The sequence below is a fragment of the Cydia splendana genome, chromosome Z (genome assembly GCF_910591565.1).
Source record: "Cydia splendana chromosome Z, ilCydSple1.2, whole genome shotgun sequence".
NCBI classification, from domain to species: domain Eukaryota; kingdom Metazoa; phylum Arthropoda; class Insecta; order Lepidoptera; family Tortricidae; genus Cydia; species Cydia splendana.
In genome coordinates this window covers 8896228-8918417 of record NC_085987.1, presented here as the reverse complement: position 1 = coordinate 8918417, position 22190 = coordinate 8896228, and the positions used below count along the sequence as shown (strand labels likewise).

The 22190-nt window shown below is 36.5% G+C and overlaps 1 protein-coding gene across 3 annotated transcripts in view; it reads right to left on the bottom strand.

Annotated features, from left to right (window-relative positions):
- The window catches only part of LOC134804205 (probable nucleoporin Nup54), a 42900-nt gene extending 23286 nt beyond the window's left edge, over positions 1–19614 (bottom strand). Inside the window, exons 1-10 of one of the 3 annotated variants that reach the window (XM_063777166.1) lie at positions 19518–19614; positions 15951–16049; positions 14650–15074; positions 14090–14225; positions 9971–10127; positions 8029–8137; positions 7195–7378; positions 6267–6355; positions 5845–6012; positions 5105–5224 (exon numbers count right to left, since the gene is read on the bottom strand). In XM_063777166.1, the coding sequence (XP_063633236.1) occupies positions 5105–5224; positions 5845–6012; positions 6267–6355; positions 7195–7378; positions 8029–8137; positions 9971–10127; positions 14090–14225; positions 14650–15074; positions 15951–16049; positions 19518–19521 (1491 nt within the window). In that variant the 5' untranslated portion in view covers positions 19522–19614. Of the gene's footprint in view, positions 1–5104; positions 5225–5844; positions 6013–6266; positions 6356–7194; positions 7379–8028; positions 8138–9970; positions 10128–14089; positions 14226–14649; positions 15075–15950; positions 16050–18879; positions 18953–19391; positions 19474–19517 lie in introns of those variants that run through there. The other 2 variants (XM_063777164.1, XM_063777165.1) reach the window with 2 other exon arrangements.
- Between the last annotated feature and the right edge of the window lie 2576 nt (positions 19615–22190).

Below are 22190 nucleotides of genomic sequence, written 5' to 3'. Positions count from 1 at the left end.
AAAAATTATATTTTTACGAAATCAGCAATTAATTAATATTAATGTATTGAGTATATGTCAAAAAACCGAACATAAAGCTTCCTTATCATGCCTACCTTTTTGAATAAACGACCACTCTTTTGTATAGTCGTCCGAAAACGAACATTTATTTTTTCCCATATTGGCCATTTTGAATTATCACAGTTACGAATTACCTACTTGCAGAACTACTTCATAAATTATAGGTATTGTTAATTTAATAATAAGTTTATTGTAGGTATATATTATTATTTACTAAGTCCAGCCCCCTACTATATAACTATGATTTTTAAACCGGGACAATTTGCTTATCGGCCGGGACACCGGGACACCATGCTTCAAACCGGGACATGTCCCGGCGTACCGGGACGTATGGCAACCCTAGGCTAGGCATGTATAGTGCTTTTCTCATACATGCAATGAAATAATAATAAAAAAATATGATTATGATGATGATTGTTTATCCTAATGTGATAGGCTGTTCAGTGCGTGTGGTTCTTAAGGGGAACGAACATTTTATTATATTTGCGCTACGACGTACGGTTTAGGAGATACAGCATTATAAAGTTTATTTTGTTATTTTTTTTGTTTGTTTTTTTTATATGAATTAGGGGTTAAGAGGAACGAACATTTTATTATTTTTGCGCTACGACGGACGGTTTAAGAGATACAGCCCTATAAATATTTTTCTTGCTATTTTTTTCTTTTTTTTTGTGTCTTTTAAATATTACTTAGGGGTTTCTTAAAGGGGAACGAAAATTTGATTATTTTTACGCTACGACGTACGGTTTAGGAGATACAGCATTATAGCTTTTTTTGTTTTTTTTTTTCTTTTTTGTTTTTTTTTTTAATATTAATTAGGGGTTTCCTACAGAGGAACGAACATTTTATTATTTTTGCGCTACGACGCACGGGTTAGGAGATACAACCCTATAAACATTTTTCTTTCTTTTTTTTCCTTTTTCTTGTTTTTTAAATATTACTTTAGGATTTTGAAAGGGGATCGAAAATTTGATTATTTTTGCGCTACGACGCACGGTTTAAGAGATACAGCACTATAAAGATTAAAAAAGAAAGAAATCGTACCATAAACCATAAAGCAAATACTGCCTATAGTTTTTTTTTTAAGTAATGGCTGAATGCCACGATGGTGTGTCACAAATATCTGAAAATGGAAATGAAAAAAAAATACTTCCCGGCCAAGGTCTTCAATTTTGTATGAAATTCCTTTACAGTACTCTCGAGTTGCTCCGCCCGAAACGTGATACTTCGAAGCCTGTTATAACGCCCGGAGCGACGACATTTCATTGCATATTTGAGAAAATACAGTTAACATCCCTCACTGTCGCTCGTCAGGTAGTCACACGTGACGTGTTAGCAGTTTACACGCGCATGTACTTGTATCGTACATCGATGATATATGATCTGCGTACCAAACAAAGCCGGATTTACCTAAAGATAAGGGATAAATCCAAAAATACACAGCATACAGCGGTCACCATCGAATGTCCGGAAACTCGTCGATTGATAATCTAATATCTGGTTATATCTTGAAGAGGTTCCACGTGTTATCAATATAACACATTATACCTAACATCGTGTACGGAGCGTGTAAGGCAGATTCTAGTAGAGGTGAACATTCAGATAACTGATTTTTTGTGGTCCTAGGACGAGACCTAGGGTCCCTAGTCTAACATTAGCTAATATCCTAAAATTAAATACCTATTGGCCACTACGACTACATGAAAAAATTGTGGTCTATGCGAGTAGAGTGTTGGATTGAATACAGGAGAATTAGGTTTACTGAAAACTTAAAGATGATAAAATAAATTATTCTAGTACACCATAATAACACAACATTATGTAGAGTTAGACCAAGAAAAGTCTGCAACGATTTTGATAGCACACGCAGTGCAAGAGTTATTCTAAACGTCAAACTTTAATCAATAACACTTCCACTGCGTGTGCTACCAAAATCGTTGCAGACTTCACTTGGTCTAACTCTAGTAATACTACAATCCGCATCAATAGTATGCGTATGAAAAAACGCACCTAAAGTAGGTATGTACAACCCGCGATTACTTTTTCTAAAAGAAATATATCTCGACAGTTCGCGTTCAAAAGTATCTGCGACAGTTTGATTACATAAATCATAAAAAAACACATAAAAGAAAATATAGCGTAATGGCAGAATGTCATAGTCATAACGAACCAAAAATATTGCTTATATGTTTTTTTTTTATGGTTGAATGCCAAGACGTTGTCACAATTTGACGTTTATAAACAAAAGAAGGTTGCTTTACAGGCCTAGGTGTGTAAACTGTAAGGCTGTATGAAATTCCATTACATATCATGTTCACTCATCGCACAGGATATACGTAGTATTTCCGGGCCTAATTTGAAGTAAGTCATGTCAACATTTCATTGCAAGTTTTGAGAAAAAAAGTTTTTCAATGAGATAACTGCGCGGCGAAGCCAAAATTGATAGTAGGAGATCCCCCATATAGCCGACCTTCACCAATCTGTCTGATGGATGAAACTATGAAAATATGAAAGAAAATATGTTCCAGAACATAAATAAATAGGGTTGCCTAAAGAAATATGGTCAAGGCTATTTTTAATAAATTTTTGAAAAAAAATTTTTTTCGGCAAATTTCACCGATTTGACTGACGATCGAAATGAGTTTCAATGGAAAGTATACAACTTGTACAACATAAATCATCTAGGTTGCCTATCTTTTTTCGGTCACTATTAAGTGGTTGCCGTGTTTAAAAAGGTGATTTTATATCGATAATTGCACTCATCTGTCTGACGCTTGAATTATACATCAAAATGATGGTAATTTTATTGCAAATACAATGGTATAGGGTTGCCTGCGAAAATCCGGTCACAAATGAGGGTTGCCAGGCTTTTAATTAAAATAAGAAGGGAAGACTTTTAGCAATAACTCATAAACGGCTGAACTGATCAAGTTTGTTTTAATTTTATTTGATTGAGTTTTTTAGGCACTATTTTCATGATATTTTTCATATTTTTTGGACAGATTTTTCAAAAGTTAGAAGGAAAAACTTGTTTTTTTTTCTTTCTAAACGATTATTTCCGAAATGATTCACGTTATCAAGAAATGTATATTAAATACCCCTATACAGGTTGAAAAGATAAAAAAAATATCACACATATTTTGTTTCTTTCAAAACGATTATTTCCGAAAATATTCACTTTATCAAAAAATGTTCTTCTAAAACTCCTATTCATTTTGAAAGACCTTTCTAACAACATCCCACACTATAGGGTTGACACGAAAAAAAAATCCACACGTACATTTTGTTTATTTCGAGGCGATTATTTCCTAAAATATTCACTTAATCAAAAAATGTTGTTTTAAGACCCCTATTTATTTTGAAAGACCTATCCAACAACACCCCACACTATAAGGTTGGAACGATAAAAAAATTGTCACACACATTTTGTTTTTTTCGAGGCAATTATTTCCGAAAATATTCACTTGATCAAAAAATATTCTTCTAAAGCCCCTATTCATTTTGAAAGACCTTTCTAACTATATCCCACACCATAGGGTTGCAACGAAAAAAAAATCCTCACGTACATTTTGTTTCTTTCGAGGCGATTATTTCCTAAACTATTCACTTCATCAAAAAATGTTTTCTAAAAACCGTATTAATTTCAAAAGATCTATCCAACGACATATCACATTATAGGGTTGAAGCGAAAAAAATGGTCACATACATTTTTTTCTTTGTTGTAAGATGTCATTTGATATGAATTTTAAAATAAATAGGGTTCTTCAAAAAATCATTTTTTGATAAAGTGAATATTTTAGGAAATAGTCGCCTCGAAAGAAACAAAATGTATGTGAGAATTTTTTTTTTCGTATCAACTCTATGGTGCGGGATGTTGTTGGAAAGGTCTTTTAAAATGAATAGGGGTTTTAGAAGAACATTTTTTGATAAAGTGAATATTTTCGGAAATAATCGCTTTGAAAGAAACAAAATGTGTGTGACTATTTTTTTATCTTTTCAACCTCATAGTGTGGGGTATCGCCTTTCAAAATGAATAGGGGTCTTTAAACAACATTTCTTGATAAAGTGAATCATTTCGGAAATAATCGTTTAGAAAGAAAAAAAAAAGGTTTTTCCTTTCAACTTTTGAAACATCTGTCCAAAAAATATGAAAAAAATCATGAAAATAGTGCTTAAAAAACTCAATCTAATAAAATTAAAACAAACTTGATCAGTTCAGCGGTTTATGAGTTATCGCTAAAAGTCTTCCCTTCTTATTTTAATTAAAAGCCTGGCAACCCTCATTTGTGACCGGATTTTCGCAGGCAACCCTATGCCATTGTATTTGCAATAAAATTACCATCATTTTGATGTATAATTCAAGCGTCAGACAGATGAGTACAATTATCGATATAAAATCACCTCTTTGAACACGGCAACCACATAATAGTGACCGGAAAAAGATAGGCAACCTAGATGATTTATGTTGTACAAGTTGTATACTTTCCATTGAAACTTATTTCGATCGTCAGACAAATCGGTGAAATTTGCCGAAAAAAATTTTTTTTTCAAAAATGTATTAAAAATAGCCTTGACCATATTTCTTTAGGCAACCCTATTTATTTATGTCCTGGGACATATTTTCTTTCATATTTTCATAGTTTCAGCCGTCAGACAGATTGGTGAAGGTCGACCATATATGTGGGATCTTAGACCATGATGCAGCCACTGCAGGCTTATAAAGGATGCTCTAAGACCCCAACGGTAGACAAGAAAAAGATAAACGCCCTGCAAACGCGGTAAGATCTAGAATATCTAGATGGACGGCCGACCAATTGTCATACAATCAATGGACTGTTTGGTGTGGTAGCTGATTATTCTAAAATGGTTACTGTAAGAGCGTTTCCACGTTGTCCGATCCGTAGGATCCTACATCCGATATCGGACCGGAAAATGTAAAAACGCTCTAATAAGGCGGCTGATATTCAAAATAGATGACACACAAGAAACGAGCTTATCATCCAGTACTTTAGAACGCGTATGAAAGTAGTGTTACTTTACTTACGTTATACAGCGGTGGGGTGGACAAAGTGGATGCTAGCTCGTGCAGGCGCGCCCTCACTGCCTCTTCCTCCGGACTGAGCGCCGCGCCGACTCGGCCCATCACCTCCTTACGACCGATCGCCTAGAAACGACGAGAAAAAGTTATAGGATACATTTTTCATTTTTCGTTGTCATATTCTGTAGTTTGGAAATAAAAGCGCTCACTATACTACAACTACAGTGCAGTAAATAATATTACAGCGTTCCCCTGTGAGGAACCGATAAACTGCGGCTCTCGACGCGCAAGCGGGTATTTCGAAATTGGATTGCGGGCCTTCAGTACAGCCAAAAAACACGATCCCAATCGAAATTTATAGCTCTGATGATTGCTGACGATCGACTATCAATCAATGAGTAGCTAAGCTTAGATTAAATTTAAAAGTGGAAAAATTACTGTCTTTGGTGAGACTTGAACTCACGGCCTCTGGATAAGCTGCCTGGTTTACTCTAAGCTTAGTAGCATCGTTAGCAGACGTTTCTGCTTGTTAAAAATTAAAACAATGAGTAGCTGTCGCGTACTTAGTTCGCTCAGGGTTTCGTGCAGGTTCGTTTAATAGTCCGTGTGTACCTGTAGTAGCGTGAGCCTGAGCGCATGTAGTTTGGCGGACAGCTGAGCGAGCCGTGCTTCGACCGTAGTTCGGCCATTGTGTCCGCGGTTCACCACAGCTATTTTGTTCAGTAGTAAAACTAGTCCGTGTGTACCTGTAGTAGCGTGTGCCTGAGCGCATGTAGTTTGGCGGACAGCTGGGCGAGCCGTGCTGCGGCGGCGGCTCGCCTGGTTCGTAGTTCGGCCAGTGTGTCCGCGGTTCGCTTCAGCCACTCGGCCTGCAGGTTCGCCTCCTCGCCCTGGATACGTGCTCGACTCTTGATCTATAAACAAATACGGGTCAACAACATGTCAGAATAGATTACAATTACGCTGAGATTTTATGATTGGTGACCAAGATTTTATTACATAGTTCATTTATTGTCGTTCATTCGTCTTACGGTTTTAAATTGGCAAACTGCCTTTCAACTTTGAGTAAAGTGTGAGATACGAGATTATTTCAAAGTAGTGCCGATAACATTCTCTACGTACAAATCCATCGAAAACATTGTATTCTAAAGTGATTATTGTATCTTACCTCGGAAAAGCCAATGATGGGAACTGGTATATAGTTATCAGGATCGGGATTGTCGGCTTGTGCTTGCTTCCATAGTCTCATATCCATTCCTGTAAAAAATAAGAATACAGAAGAGTTAGTAAGTAACTAGAAATTTTATTCAATTCAAGTGTTGAGAAAAGAAGTGACAATAATATGCATGTACCGTAAAAGACGATCTAGTGTCGGTTAAGACTGCTTTGAGATTCGTCTCAGTTTTCTTTCTTATATTTTAGGCTAAAGTTGTTCAGAGACAAGGGCCAGCTACCAAAACAGTTTGTGAAGTAGGTATCTATACTTTTCAACAAAAAAAACTCAGCTTATAGACAGAAAAACTAAACCAAGAGGCCAACACTAACTTGTATTATGATTTTAATAACAAAACTTCCGTGAGACACAGACATTAAATATATTAAGAACGGGTCACTCACGTATTTTAATGAGATTTTATGTTTTTTCGGTACGGAGTGAAACATGTCGAGCGTTTTTCGACTTAAAATACGTGAGTGACCCGTTCTTAATATATTTAATATGTTTATATTATGATGTCAAAATAATGTCATTTTGTTATCATTCCCCCGTACGACTCGCTCGCGCTAATACATGGTACGAACAAGTACGAATGAAATGCACGCGTGAATAATAATACAATGACATTGAATGAATTTTGATATCAAAATATAAGTTCGAATCGACCTCTAGCTCCATCGCAAATATCGGGCATTGTTAACCGAGTTCAGTCAGTGGGCAAACACTCCTCTTTTCGGGCATTCTCGGCTCCTTTCGGCTCAGCATTGCTCCGAGCAATTATTACCCAGAATCGCTGTCAAACTTTGGTTTTGTAGGAAGTGTCCTTTCTGTACGGTAATACTATAATTTATTCTGTGGTCCAGTGTCAGTATAGTCTCACCGGGGGGAGGAGTCTGCAAGTATTGCGCGAGCGCCTGCGGCGTGGGCCGAGTGACGGCGGTGATGGTGCTACAGCCGGCGCCGTTCAGCGCCGTGCGCGCCGCGCCCGCGTTCAGGAACGAGGCCAGCTCCGTCGCGGATATGTGGGCGTTGTTCGCGTTTTTGTCCACCACGTATATCACCACCTGTAATTCGTTGTCGTATTTAAGATACGTTCACCACAGAAGTTTTTGATGAGAAATACGATTTTTGTCATCAAAAACTTTAGATTTATTTATATGAAATCCAAAACCGGAACTACGTCCAACATCCTGTATCATAGCATTTGATACAGTGCTTACAGGATGCTACAAATAAAATCATTGTGGCAATAGTTACAGTTTTGTGAATATTCTTGGTTCTCGTCTTAGAGTGGTATTCCATCTGTCCAATATGTTGATCCAATGTCAATGCGGCTCACTCTCCTAAGTCTCTCATTAAGCAAAATGTGAGACAAAATACACATTGGACAAAGAAATTGGACAGGTGAAATACCACCCACCCTTATCTTCAAAACACGGATAATTAAATTGAAAAGACTAGGATTGCCAGGAGTTTAAAGTGTCCAAATTTAAATTAAACTATCGTGAGACATACTAAATTTAAGCTAATTTTACTGTTTCACTCACGTGTTTTTAATCGATCGAGGAAGCACAAACATATTGAGATTAGAAAGGATTTGAAGAGTACTTGATAGGTACGTATAAAGCAGAGGAAATACAGTTAGCAATAAAAATGTCTCCAAAAAAAAAATTTATTACTTGTATTTTGTATTACATATAATGTGTTTATTCACCTGACTTTTATTATCAGTCACTGCTCCCACTGAATCGATGGTAACTACCAAATTCGGTTTGTTACCAAACAAGTTGCCCAACGAAGTCTGGAGTACTGGCTTGTTAGTGCTGAAACGTAAATACATTTTAGTATATTAAACGTCCTTACGAATTAAGTAGGTAACATCATTGCGTTGAAAGTAAACTTGATTAGAGCACAACTGACAAGGGCACTTATTAACCATTTACTGCCTACATTCAAGCAACCAGCAGAAATGCCGGGGCAGCGGCGGACGTCCGAGAGCGAGCTAAGGCCTATAAATACAGCTGTCTCAGCGCCAACTACGAGTTCGTAGCTTTTGGCGTCGAGACACTCGGACCGTGGGGTAGAGGAGCGCATGGGCTCCTTAAGGAGCTTGGTAAGCGGTTAAGGGAGGCAACAGGGGACTCTCGCGCAGGCAGCTTTCTCGCGCAAAGGATTGCCATCGCTATACAGCGCGGGAATGGTGCCTGCGCGATGGGCACCTTGCCGAGGGGCCTTGGCTTAGAAGGTAGGTTTTAGGGATTTTTTTTTGTTAGGTTTAGTTTTAGCAAAGACATATGTAACTCCGTAAAAGATGAATAAAGTCTAAGGAAAAAACGTGCCTCGGAAGTCAAGAAAAAGTCATTCTCGGACAGATGGCGCATACACCTTTGGCCTATCCTCGGCTAGATGGCGGTGACGACACCGTTTCATATTTAACAATTTTAACACATAGGTATCAGTGAATGAACATGGGTCAAAATGATATAAAAATAATAAAATCATTTATCCATATATATTAATTTTTTGATAGTTTTATACGTTTTCATTTTGAGTTTTGGTCGTGTGTCGATAGATGGCAGTAAATTTACTGTGACTACAAAATTTACTATGACAGGACCCCTCTATACTATCTATTCTCTTTGGTTTTAGTTATTTTATTTTATAAGGTACTTAAGATTTAAGTTTGTTTTATTTACGTAAAATAAACACGTCCCATTTACTGCCATATTCTTAAAAAGTTAGAGCATACATAAAGAGTTGTTTGAGTCGATATAGCCTCCTCATCCGACCTCATCTGATCGCGACCCTCAGTTATGGCACACCTGGGACACTGGCGATCAAATGTATGAAACAAACGCGTTCCTACGCACACAGTCTAAGCTCGTGTAGGTGAACGCGTACCATGCTTGTGTGAGTGAGATAAGACGTGCTAGGGTTCCCGCCATTTTGTTGTCAAGTTCGATGACCTCAATGACTCAAAACTCATTGCGCGAATTAGGAAGAAATAAGAATCGTATTATGCTGTAAGGTGGGTATCTAAGCTCGATTTATACAATAGTTTCCTATTTTGAATCAGTATAAACGAAGTAACAGAATTTTTGTAAGGAAATTCAGGCCACCAAAATATTACGTAAGTTGAAAACATGATTTTTTGTTCATATAGATAATGTGTTGTTTTCAGTGTGATCTGATAGGTTTTGTAAATATTTGTTTATTATTTGAATATTTTACGTGGCCTGCGATCTGCGCACCGCGTCGTCGCGTCCTTGCCAGCCGGTAACTGTGAGGTAACCGAGAGCGGGTGGGCGGCACTTTCAACGGGAAGCAGGGAGTGTCCATACTGTACGTTAGTACTCTTTATTATACTGTGGTTATGGTCATGAGCAGTGAGCGGGGAATAGGTTGCCACTAGGGGTAAATAATGTATTTTTTTTCTTATGAAATGTATTTAGCAGGTAATTGTATTTCAAAAATATTAAGATAACGTTTTTGTGAAAAATTCAATCCATATGGCGGGCTTACTCCCGTATCCATACAAAAAATTCTACTAGATCCCGCGGCGTTGCAACCAAATACCCGATCACTGGTCATGAGGTAACGAGGAAAAATGAAAATGAATTTCGTTACAAGGTTTGTGAATGATGGCAGGTACTCACTTAATCTCCTGAACAGACTTGTTGAACATCATCACAACAAGGCCATCCTTGTCCTCGTGGGTGCCGAGCCGGGAGTACCCGACCGCCTTGAAGCGGCAGAGGGGATTCTGCTCGTTCAACTCTAGGCGTGGCGCATTACGGCTGTAGTAGGCATGACCTGAAATAAATAATTTGACAATAATAATTTACTATAAGTCCTGTAAGTTGTAAGTAAGTTAGGTACCTACCTTATAAAATTTGTTACACATTAATGTATTAGTTTACGAGAAAGCCCTGAAAAACGGATTGCAAAGTAGGAAATTGTTTAAACATATTCTTAATATTTTATATAAAACAAAACTGTATGCGGTAAAAATAAATAGGGAAAGAAAATATATGAAGAAAGAAAGCTTATTATTTAAAATTGGCCTGATGACAAATTTTGAAATCCCTTTTAATATTGTCGGTACACTTGTATTGGTTCCGAAAAACACAATATTTCAGATATACTCATAAGATTTAACATAAATAATTGCATTTTTTTATAGTTAGTTTAAACCTCGCGCGAAAACGCCTCGCAAGCCATTTGTGACGTCATTAATTAGTTGGTGGAAGGGTGATAGAAATTGTTTACATACTTACAGTTACGTATTTTCCATTGAATCCGAATGATATTGTTAATTCAGCACCATATATTACGATTAGGGATGATAAATACATTACAAACATTAATCACAATAACTCATTTTATACAAAAACTCTCACACGGTTGCAATTTAAGATGAATATTTAGATACATGTAAATTCTGAGTGAAAATCACTGAGCGCCGGTTTTACTTTTTAATTTTTTCTGGTTACGACAGCCAACATGGCAATGATAGTTCCATTCAGCCAAATAATTAAAAAAGTTTTTTGGTGAAATATCGTATTATTTAGCATTTTATTTCTGTAATAACAAATAAATATTTACTTTACATCGTGTAATAATATTTTTGGACGTAATAAATGTTTAGGGGCGAAATAATATTTTTGTACCTCCAAACTCTTTGGTGAGGATGTATGGATTACGGTCAATGAGGTTGTCTATGCTGCTCTAAGAAATACGTCATGGATTGATGACGTCAATCCTTAGCTCGCTTCTGATTGGCGTTTCAGTCAAGATGGCTGATTGGAGAATTTTGCACTTTTATTTTATTGAATATATTATTAATCCTAATGTTTATACTGAGATTGGGCCATGTTTTAGAATCATATTAACATATATGTTTCTTTGAAACCATTATTTCCATGATTCTTTGTTACTGTCATCAGGCCAATTTCATTACTAGTGAGGTAAGTAGTGTCACCCAATGTATGGGACGTGCAAATTTTGGTATCGGATGAATTCACTTGGCTCAGATGTAGTATACGTAAAGCTAAGCCAATCCAGCCCGGTAGCCATCCGCCACCCCCTGGTGGGTAGGCAGGGGGGCATCCAAAGTTACACGCCGCATATAGGCTTATATTTACCTACCACCTCGAGTTTGGTATCATTTCCAGATAAATCGGGCATAAGGAATTCATTTTTGAGACAATTAATGTACAGTTTAATAGAAAAAAATAAAAATATTGACGAACAAATCAAAATCGGTTTGCAATTTTTTTATTCAACTATTACAATTATCAGCCGAAACTATAAATGATAGAAAGTTGAAATTTGCACACCAAGTTACATTTATAATGTGTACAAGAGATAAGAAGCGATTTTGAAAAATTCAACCCCTAAGAGGGTTAAAAAGGGGATGATAGTTTGTATGGGGTTCATGTTTTATTTTAAGCTATGAATTTAAAACTTCGGTAAAAGATATATTATTAAAATACAAGAAAACTAATTTCAGCGTTTTTGAAAATTTATCCCCTAAGGTGGCGAAATAGGGGTTGAAAATTTGTATGGAGATCAAAATTTATTTCGAGTGTGGGGCTTGAAACTTTTTATGTGCGCATATTATATGCGGAGCGTTTTATATGCGTAGATTCCTTAGATAAAGGCGAAAAGTGCGTAGGCTTATTTTTAGATCTTGCCAAGGCCTTTGATACAGTTTCTATTCCGATCCTTTTGGCCAAACTCGAGAGCCTTGGCATCAGGGGACTCGCACTTAAGTGGTTTGAATCTTATTTACGAGATCGTAAACAATGTGTTCGGATGGGAGACAATGCCAGCGACTTTGCTAACGTAGATTTTGGGGTTCCCCAGGGAAGTGTACTCGGCCCAACTCTGTTTTTGGCTTATATCAACGGCCTCTGTAACCTTAAATTAACAAATGCTATAACCATATCTTTTGCCGATGATACAGCTATTCTGGTAAGCGGAAAAAGCTGGCCAGAAGTCCAGAGCGCCGCGGAGCTTAACTTAAAACTAGTTGTAGAGTGGCTCGATTTCAATTTGCTGACATTAAACGTACAGAAGACCAAATATATTTGTTTCTCAATCGACTCCAGAGGCCAACCTCATGACGGATTTTGTATTACGGTTAGACATCAGAATGACGTGTTGTCAGGGTCCTCTAATTTAACTAGTGCTAGCTTCTTAGAGCGTTCAAACACCATGCGTTACCTTGGTGTACTGCTCGATACTCACCTCACTTGGCGGCAGCACATCGAGTCACTCAAAAACCGTCTTCGTAAGCTTATGTATGTCTTTCGAACTTTAAGAAATATTGCATATCCCGAACTGTTGAGGACAGTTTACTTCGCTCTTTGTGAATCCGTGCTATGCTACTGCAATTCAGTATGGGGAGGGGCGGCAAAGACGCACCTCATTACTTTAGAGAGAGCTCAACGGTCTCTTCTCAAAATTATTTACCGGAAACCATCACGATACAGTACTAAAGAACTATACACGCTTGCCAATGTTCTCTCGGTTCGCCAATTATATTTAAAAAAAATCATGTACAATTATGCAAAAATGCATGACAAGATTTTTGAAGCAGACACAAGACGCCGTCAGCGCTGGAAAACCACAAAAACGCGTACAAAATTTGCCCAAAGATTTCACCCCTTCATTTCAGCTCTAGTAATGCAATCATTCTGCAAGCCACATTCCATCAAGAGACCTCCTAGTAAACGGTACTTAACTAATTGGCTTACCCAACTAGATTACCACGACACTGAACTCCTCCTAAACGTCTTAAAATAAAATAATTAACTAGATATTTACAATACTTACATAGATATACTCGTACATTTTATAATAATAACATTGAAATAATACTCCCTTATCATAAATATTATAGTATGCACTTTTACACACTAACACACACACACACACACACACACACACACACACACACACACACATTATATACACACACTCACAAATTAACAAACACTCGTACACACGCAGTTCACAAATAAAAACAATATACCTACAGGTTAAAAGAGGCATAGCTATCTGTAAGTTTCAGTGTAACTCTCTGTACAATTTGTACCTACCAATAGGTATATATTAGATTAAGAAACTAGTATAAGTAACGAAACTGGGTCCTGTAACACAGGGTTTCCTAGATCAGGACACAGGGACGTGATTTACTGTATGTTTAATTCTATACAATAAACTTTTTTTCATTTTTCATTTTCATTATTAGAATACAAGAAAAGTAATTTCAGCGTTTTTAAAAATTCATCCTCTAAGGGGGTAAAAAAGGAGTTCAAAGTTTGAATCCATTACAAATTACTTGACGCCACTCCAGGGGGTGGCGGATGTCTACCGGGCTCAATTAGCCTAGCTTTACGTATATTACATCTGTGCTAAGTGAATTCATCCGATACCAAAATTTGCACCTTATGACACTACTTCCCGTACTATACGTAAGAGCATAGAATTCTTATATATGGTTTAATGACTTGATGGCGGCATTACATTATTTCTGCTGAGATAGTATTCAAAGCCAATAAACAACAACAAAGAACTCAGCTAAGTACAGTCGCCATCAGATATATCGCAGCGGCCAAGGTGTTCACAATATCTGAACACGCACTCTAACACACTGACAATAGAGGCTTGTTCAGATATTTGTGAGCGCCTAAGCCGCTCTGATATATCTGATGGCGACTGTACCACAGATTTTTTTTCTGTTGTGGTCGGACTAATGAGAAACTTACCAGTGCCCCATTGTGCCTGCAAAAGGTTCCATTTGGCGAGCACTTGGTCCCTCTCGTCCCCAAACATTGAACAACTGAACACTGCAGCCACAAGCGCCTCATGGGCCGACCCTGGACCTTGCTGCTGCTGGGGCTGCTGTAACAATACACAATATACAGGGTACTGCAAGATTAGAAAGAAAGAGCATGAAGGGAAAGTACTTTAGATAATCAATATTCTACTTTACTATAACTACGGTGTCAGTGCATCATTTTCTTATCATAATCCTTTTTTAGTTGTACCCAAAGAGTAAAAATGGGACCCTATTGCTAAGGTCTGTCTGTCCATCTGTCTGTCTGTCCGTCTGTCTGTCTGTCCGTCCGTCTGTCACCAGGCTCTATCTCATGAACCGTGATAGCTAGACAGTTGAAATTTTCACAGATGATGTATTTTGTTCCCGCTATAACTACAAATACTAAAAAGTACAGAGCCCTAGGAAAGTGGGCGAGTCCCACTCGCACAAGTCCAGTGTTTTTTGCTCTTTAAGCGTTGAATCGTAGTTAACAATGAAGAATTTTACCTGATTTTGCTGACCAAATGCTGAAGTCAGTCCTGTGCCAAATCCACCAAAACCACTAGTTGCAGGCTTTTGTCCAAAAGTTGTCCCAAATGTTGATCCAGTGCTTAGTGTAGATGTTCCACCAAAGGTGTTTGTAGTCAAAGTATTTGTGCCGAATGCCGGGGCTGTGCTTCCAAAAGCTGGAGCTCCTGTCCCGAAGGTTGCAGCCGTACTGCCAAAGCTAGGAGCAGTACTACCAAATGCTGGTCCTGTACTGCCAAATGTAGGTGCAGTGCTGCCAAATGTTGGTGCAGCGCTGCCAAATGTTGGTGCTGTACTGCCAAATGTTGGTGCAGTACTACCAAAAGTTGAAGCACCACCACCAAAGGCCAAACTTCCTGTGCCACCAATTGATGTTGCAGTTGTATTCCCAAAAGAACTAAATCCTGAGAACAGAGTTTATGATTTCTTTTCATTGAGAATAAATTGACATGGCTCACATATAGTTATACACATAATATAGTTGTGAATTCCTTTTAGTGACACCCTGATGTCAGCCACCATATAACCTATGAGAAATGAGTATCTGTGATAATTTACAACCAATTACCAAAAAGCGTTACTAGTGAGCAAAAAACGCAATCATTTATTAACAAACTTAAATCAATTTTAATACGAAAGGCATATTATACAATCGAGGAATTTTTATCAGATAATGAATTAGAGTAAATATTAGTTAATTATTTTAATTTCATTTTATTATCTATTATTGTTGGGCTTTTATGATGAACTAAATATATAAAATATAAAAAATAAGTAGTAATGCAATATGAATGATATTTAATTAAAAATTTGTTTACTATCATAATTTGTTTTGAAATTCTTAAGTTTAATAATGTAATGTATCATTTGTAAATAGTTACCATTAAGTAGTATTAAGATTATTGCAATGCCCTAACGGGGTATCATGTACCTACTTTTCACAATGTTTTATACCATCCTCTATAATGAACATGATCGCAATAAATATATGAATATGAATATGAATATGAGTGGTCACAATTAGGTAGGATCACAGAATAAATAATAGTACTAGGTACAGAAGACTCACTCTCTAACAAAACGCGTCTGTTACGATCAGGACAGATATGGCCACTAGGTGGCGATAGCGCCACGCGCGGCTTATGGCTAGCCACCAAAATTGGTGTGGAACGGATGTACTTTTAGCTACCTGTAGCAAACCGACGAAATCGCGTAGTGAGCCACGCCTGGTAGGGTTGAGGGGCATGCTAAGCTTTCATATATTTTTTCATAACACATACCTGTTGTGGGTTTTGTGGTAGTAGTGCCAAAGGTGGAGCCGCCAAACATTGAGCCCCCAGTAGAGGCAGCTGATGCCGCTAAAGTTCCAAACGGTGTACCTATGAATCATTGCATTTTTATGAGCTTAACCTTACAAATTTATTCACAATACTACTACAAAACTAAGCTAGTTTATGGTATGAATGAATTTATTGTATGTTAACATGTTATAAGCATAGAGTATGTAGATGAATATGAATATCTAGGCCAGACAATATCCCCAACGGACCAAATGGAAAAAGAGATCAATAAAAGGATTGGTAACTCTCGGAAAAGGCATTAACCCCCCAGGCCAGCTCATAAACCATTTGAGATTTGCAGACAACATAGTCATAGTAGCCGAAACTGCAACAGAACTAAGAGAGCTTATAAATCAACTAGATGAAGAAAGCACCAAAGCAGGCTTACAAATGAACACAAATAAAACCAAAATAATGACAAACAGCAAACAAACACAAATAAATATGAATGGCAACGACATAGACTATGTAGACAAATATATATATCTAGGAAAGCAACTGTCCTTCACAAAAACAAACAATGAAGAAGAGGTAGAAAGGAGAGCTAACATAACCTGGAAGAAATTCTGGTCACTTCAAGAAATCCTGAAAGGCAAATACAGCCAATAAACTATAGTGGCAGATACGTGCCTTCTACCGAGCCTGCTCTATGGGTGCCAAACATGGACTTTTACAGATAAAATAAAGAGAAAGATAAGAACCACCCAAAGAGCCATGGAAAGGAGCATGCTCAACATAAAAAAGACACAGAAAATAAAGAGTATGTCTATAAGAGAAAAAACAAAGGTACAAGACGCACTAACTCAAGCCCTCAAATTAAAATGGCGATGGGCAGGACACATCGCACGGTATAAAGACAATAGATGGACAATAGTGGCAACCAAATGGAGAGGCCCTATTGGCAAAAGGAAAGTGGGAAAGCCATATAAACAATGGCTAGACGATATATAAGAAACTGCAGGGAAAGACTGGCTAAACGAAGCGGAAGACAGGCAAAAATGGAGACAGTTGGAGGAGGCCTACACCCGAAGAGGGGTCCAAATAAAATAAATAAATAGTAAATAATATACATAAACTTAACACTAACTATTAGCTATAAGGAACTTACTAACCAATATTCAGAAACTTATAATGTAAAAAAATTTGGAAATAAAAGCTTTTTTATTTTATTTATTTTTATTTATTCCTACTTTAGACTTTTGACTCTTGCATCCTCCCTAGCATGACATATGGTTGCCAAACGTGGGCCTTAACACAAAAAAATAGGAAATCCCTAGAAGTATGTCAACACAACATAGAGAGAAGTATTCTCAACATCAAAAAGAAAGACAAAATAAGACTAAGCACCATAAGAAAAAACACAAAATTAAGGGATGTATCCTATGTAACAGATAGCCTAAAATGGAAATGGACTGGACACATGCTCAGAGAGCCAGGACTAAAATGGTCAAAAATTGTTACAACCTGGTACCCCAAAGACGGGAAAAGGAAAAGAGGCAGACCTTACCGCAGATGGGAAGACGACATTAGAGCTATCGCTGGCCCAACATGGACATGGACAAGAAGAGCAACTAACAGAGAGGAATGGAAGGTCTTAGGGGAGGCCTATGCCGGGAGGCAAGTCGACCAATGTCAACTCTAACAAAAATGACAACCAACCTTATTCTAAATCCGGAAAATACTTAAAAAAAATATCACAACACAAATAAGTTTTAAAAAGAAACAAGAGGTACAAAAAATTAAACTACGCAACGCGAATGATTTGTTACTACGTCCATCGAGAACAAATTATGGCAAAAAATCTATCTTAAATGAAGGTGCCCGAATCTATAACAAATTACCAAAGGCAATAAAAGAAACTAAGTCTTTCATTAGTTTCAAACATAAACTAAGACAGCATGTTTTGAATAATATAGAAATAAAATAACTCACTACAGTAACACATTAAATAAATAATAATAATAAAAATAATTATATACATACACACACAACATGTATGCATTTATAAAATATCAATTAATTATAATAAAAGAAAATACATATTATTTTATGCCAATGTAAAATAATATTTGTGCTTTCTACGTTCTAATAAAATTTAATTATATGAATATGATCACAAGTTACATAAAAGTTAACAATTATTAACGTTATTAATATGTTGCCTGCGCATGTCTTATAACATCGAAATTTTTATAATAAAATAAATCACTATAAAATAAATAACAAACAGTGTATACGATAAAAAAATTAATTAATTAAAATAAAATTTAAATAAATTATATTTAAAAGAAAAAAAAAAGAAAATTAAAATAAAATATACTTATACAAAAAAATAACTTAAATTACTTAACTAATAATATCAGCTACGCATACCACCTTAAACAAAACTAATATTTATACCTAAAAATTGTTATGTATTATTGTGTATAGTGAGCGTACTTGGATGTAGGACATCACGGTTTACTTTATATCCGTGTATTGTTGCTGTTTCCAAGTGCGCTCGCGCACCGCGCTTACGCCAAGTAGCATGTTTGGATCTACCCGCATTGTGTATAATTGTATAGCGGCACGAAATGTAAATGTAATGTTTTGTTTTAGCGCTCACTTTGTAAATATTGTAAATATTTAGTTTTAAGTTATGTAAGTTTCTCATATGAGTGAATTGTAAAAATTCTTTTGAGAAATAAAGATCTTTGAACCGAAATCAAATTATAATAATAATAGTGTAATTAATATGTTTGACTAGTATGACTAATTTGACAAATATTCAATAACATGACAAAACTGTACCATTAAAAAATTTAAGGTCGAAATAAAAGGCTATTTATTTTATTATTCCTACTTTAGATGAAAACTATTTATTTCTGACCTTCCATCATTCCACTCATGCTGTTTTTTATAGCTTACAGTTTCATGTTTTGTTTTTATAATTTACATGCAGCGCCTAAAAGATTATCAAGAAAAATTAATAAGTAAACCATAATATGTTACCATTCACATAGATATCTAGGGACTGGCCTTACGGGCAATAATAATGAGGCATGACAGGGGCCAGTATAGTGGTGTGACACCGCTACAACTCGATTGGTTGATGAGTTTGCATCACGCGCGCTATTGGTCGCAACTGGTTGCGTTAGACTGCACAATTAGCTGGAATTCGTGAGTGACGCCGCTGAACTAGTACCATTTTTAGTGCCCGTAAGTCCAGTCCTTAAGATATATACGTCAATGTATGTTACGAGTTTTCAGATTGGCATTATGAATAGTAAGGGAGTATTTATTGCATGTGAATCCATATATCTTAATGTTAGACCAATTATTTTACCACTTCTGGTTTCGAGATAGCTTTAGGGCGTTGTTTATGAATAGTAGAATACTCACGTTTGGCGGCGGTGCCGAATACCACAGGTGGAGGGACGTTAGGAGAAAAGTTAAACGACATAGTAAACCGGATTTTAATAACTTTGTGTTAGTATTGAAGGCCCACACCAAACCAATATTACTTACTCATTGTCCAGCTATATTTCTGCTCATTAAACGTTATTATGTCCAATTCAATTCATCGGCAAAGGCAAAACTCAACCAACGGCGTGATGGTTGGTTTTCAACTCTCTCGCTTGTCACAATCACAATTGTGTCAAAGTCAAATGTCAAGTCAAGTGTCCTGCATAGATTTATAATATACAGAGATACCTTCCAAGCGAGCTGTCACTGGGACCACTTTTGTTTAGTGTACGATTACTTAGATAACAATGTGGCCCACCTTGCTGCAGCCATGTCGATAAAGTCATATCGATAAACTATCGACATTTCTTGCAATTTTAATTTTACTTCAAAGGTTTAACGATACCTAAAATGAACAAAAACGCTTTTATTCTTTATTGTGGTTATCAGATCACAATTTTATAGTCACGCCCCAGCAGGGAACCAAGGGAAAGATCAGATATTTAATTAAAATACATAAATACCTACTAAAATAGGTGTTCCGCAATAATTGAATTATTTTATTATATTATAATATATTCATTATCCATTAGCATTTCAATTATGTTTATGTTTAACGAAGATATTGAAGCTTCAATTAATCGCTATTTCGTTCCGCTGTGTAGCGTTTATCGATATATAACATGATTAAAATCGACATTTTACATCCCTAAAAGAGCACGCATATACGTTTTACGCACACATACACAACCTGGGTCTACCTAAAAAGGGGACACCTGGATTTGAAGTCCATCTTGTCAACAGTATGGTTGTCCTTTTTTGACAAACGGCATTTTTAAAAGAGCAAGGAGAGAGAAATGATACTAGTTGCTGCGCCGTCAAAGAGAACAGACAGCGTTGGGGCCTTGGTGTCATGTGTCATATCAACAAATGGTATGTACACATCTGCTTAGTGCATTAGGCAGAATGGGCAGAAATGTTTTAATTAGGTAGCAACATTGTTCGTAAGGCCTTGCTTATTGGTCAATTACTTGTCAAGCGCATCAATGTTGCCAGTATAGACTAAAAATTATAATAAACTTAGGTTAGGTACATAAAGTTGCTCAAGCAAATCTTGTCAGTAGAAAAAGGCGGCAAATATAAAAAATATAGGCGCGAAGGATTATCGTCCCATAGAAAATTTGAATTTCGCGCCTTTTTCTACTGACAAGATTTGCTTGACCAACTTTATTTAAAACACTAGCGACCCGCCCCGGGTTCGCACGGGTTAAAAATTATACACCTATAACCTTCCTCAAGAATCACTCTATAGATAGGTGAAAACCACATAAAAAGCCGTTCAGTATTTTTTGAGTTTATCGCGAACAAACATATAAACACACAAACAGACAGACGCGGCCAAAGAATATAATACTCACTAGGAGTAGAAGGGTAACTCCATACAAAAAAATGTCCCCAACCGTTTATACTAGTGGCGCCGTCGTTGTGTACCAATGGAACTAAAGCTAACAACCGGTTTAGCCTGGCGGGTATTGGTAGGTAGTAATTCTGTTGATAAACATATTTGTTATCTTCATATCACGAAATAATATGAAAGATGCAAATATTACCCCTTGTTTGTGGTATTATCAATTGATTTAAATAAAAGGCATATTTATGTTTATAACATTGTATTATTTTATTTATTAAAAAAATGTTTTACATATAGAAATATACACTGAAAATTAAACCCTGACTACTTAATAAAAAAATAGACATTAATAAAGCGCATTCACAAAGTTTTCAGTATAAGTAATACAAATAACTTTAGGCATGCGTACCTATTACACTTTACACACACAGATACACTACACTTTACACACGGCATTTTACACAGATTTCCAACTTGTATTCATACATTTCTTCACGGTTAATTAATACGCTTTCCAGATGCGTTATGACGCGGTTCCTTCTGAACCCACTAAAGCTATGAATTTCACTCAAATATGTATCTTCAACAGTCGTTGCTCCGCATTTAGCACATTTTCTATGTGCATTGCTGTAATCCATGTAGGTACAGACTTACAGAGTCTTAAGTGGTAGTACCGCTACGTTGTATTTATTATTTAAAGATTTAATAAATACAATTTTCGTTATGAACTTTCACCACAGCAGTTGGACAGACCCCGCTCCCATTTAGGGGTGACACCCGACCGTGAACATCAGTAGTGTCATCTATAAAAATTCGTAAAACTGTGGCAGATTGCACAATCGCCATTAAGGAAATAATATACAACATGCCCAATTGCCCACGAGGAACCCGAGAGATTTTGACAGTACGAGGGCTGATCCGAAAGTTGTTAGTTGCTCCGGCTCTACTCGTCATGCGATTGCAATATGATTTATACCATTGTGAGGGATATTTCAATGCTACTTATGTCCATGATTTTTTTTTAACTGATGCGTTTTTTTATATAATATATTTTTTACTGAAAGCTGTTTTGTATGGAGTTATAAATTACTAAGAAAAAAACGTCATTTTTTTTCACAATTAAAGACACCTATTAAGTCATAATTTTGTTTACTCAATCAAAATGATTTATACGTAATAAAACGGTCGAGATTCGCAATTAGCAGCACCTAAAAAATCTAATATGATTTTAAACCAATAATGTTTATAAAATTATACCACATAATGGAGTCTCAATTACTGATCAATGATCATCCTGGGTGACGGTTAGTCTTCGGCACGTCGTA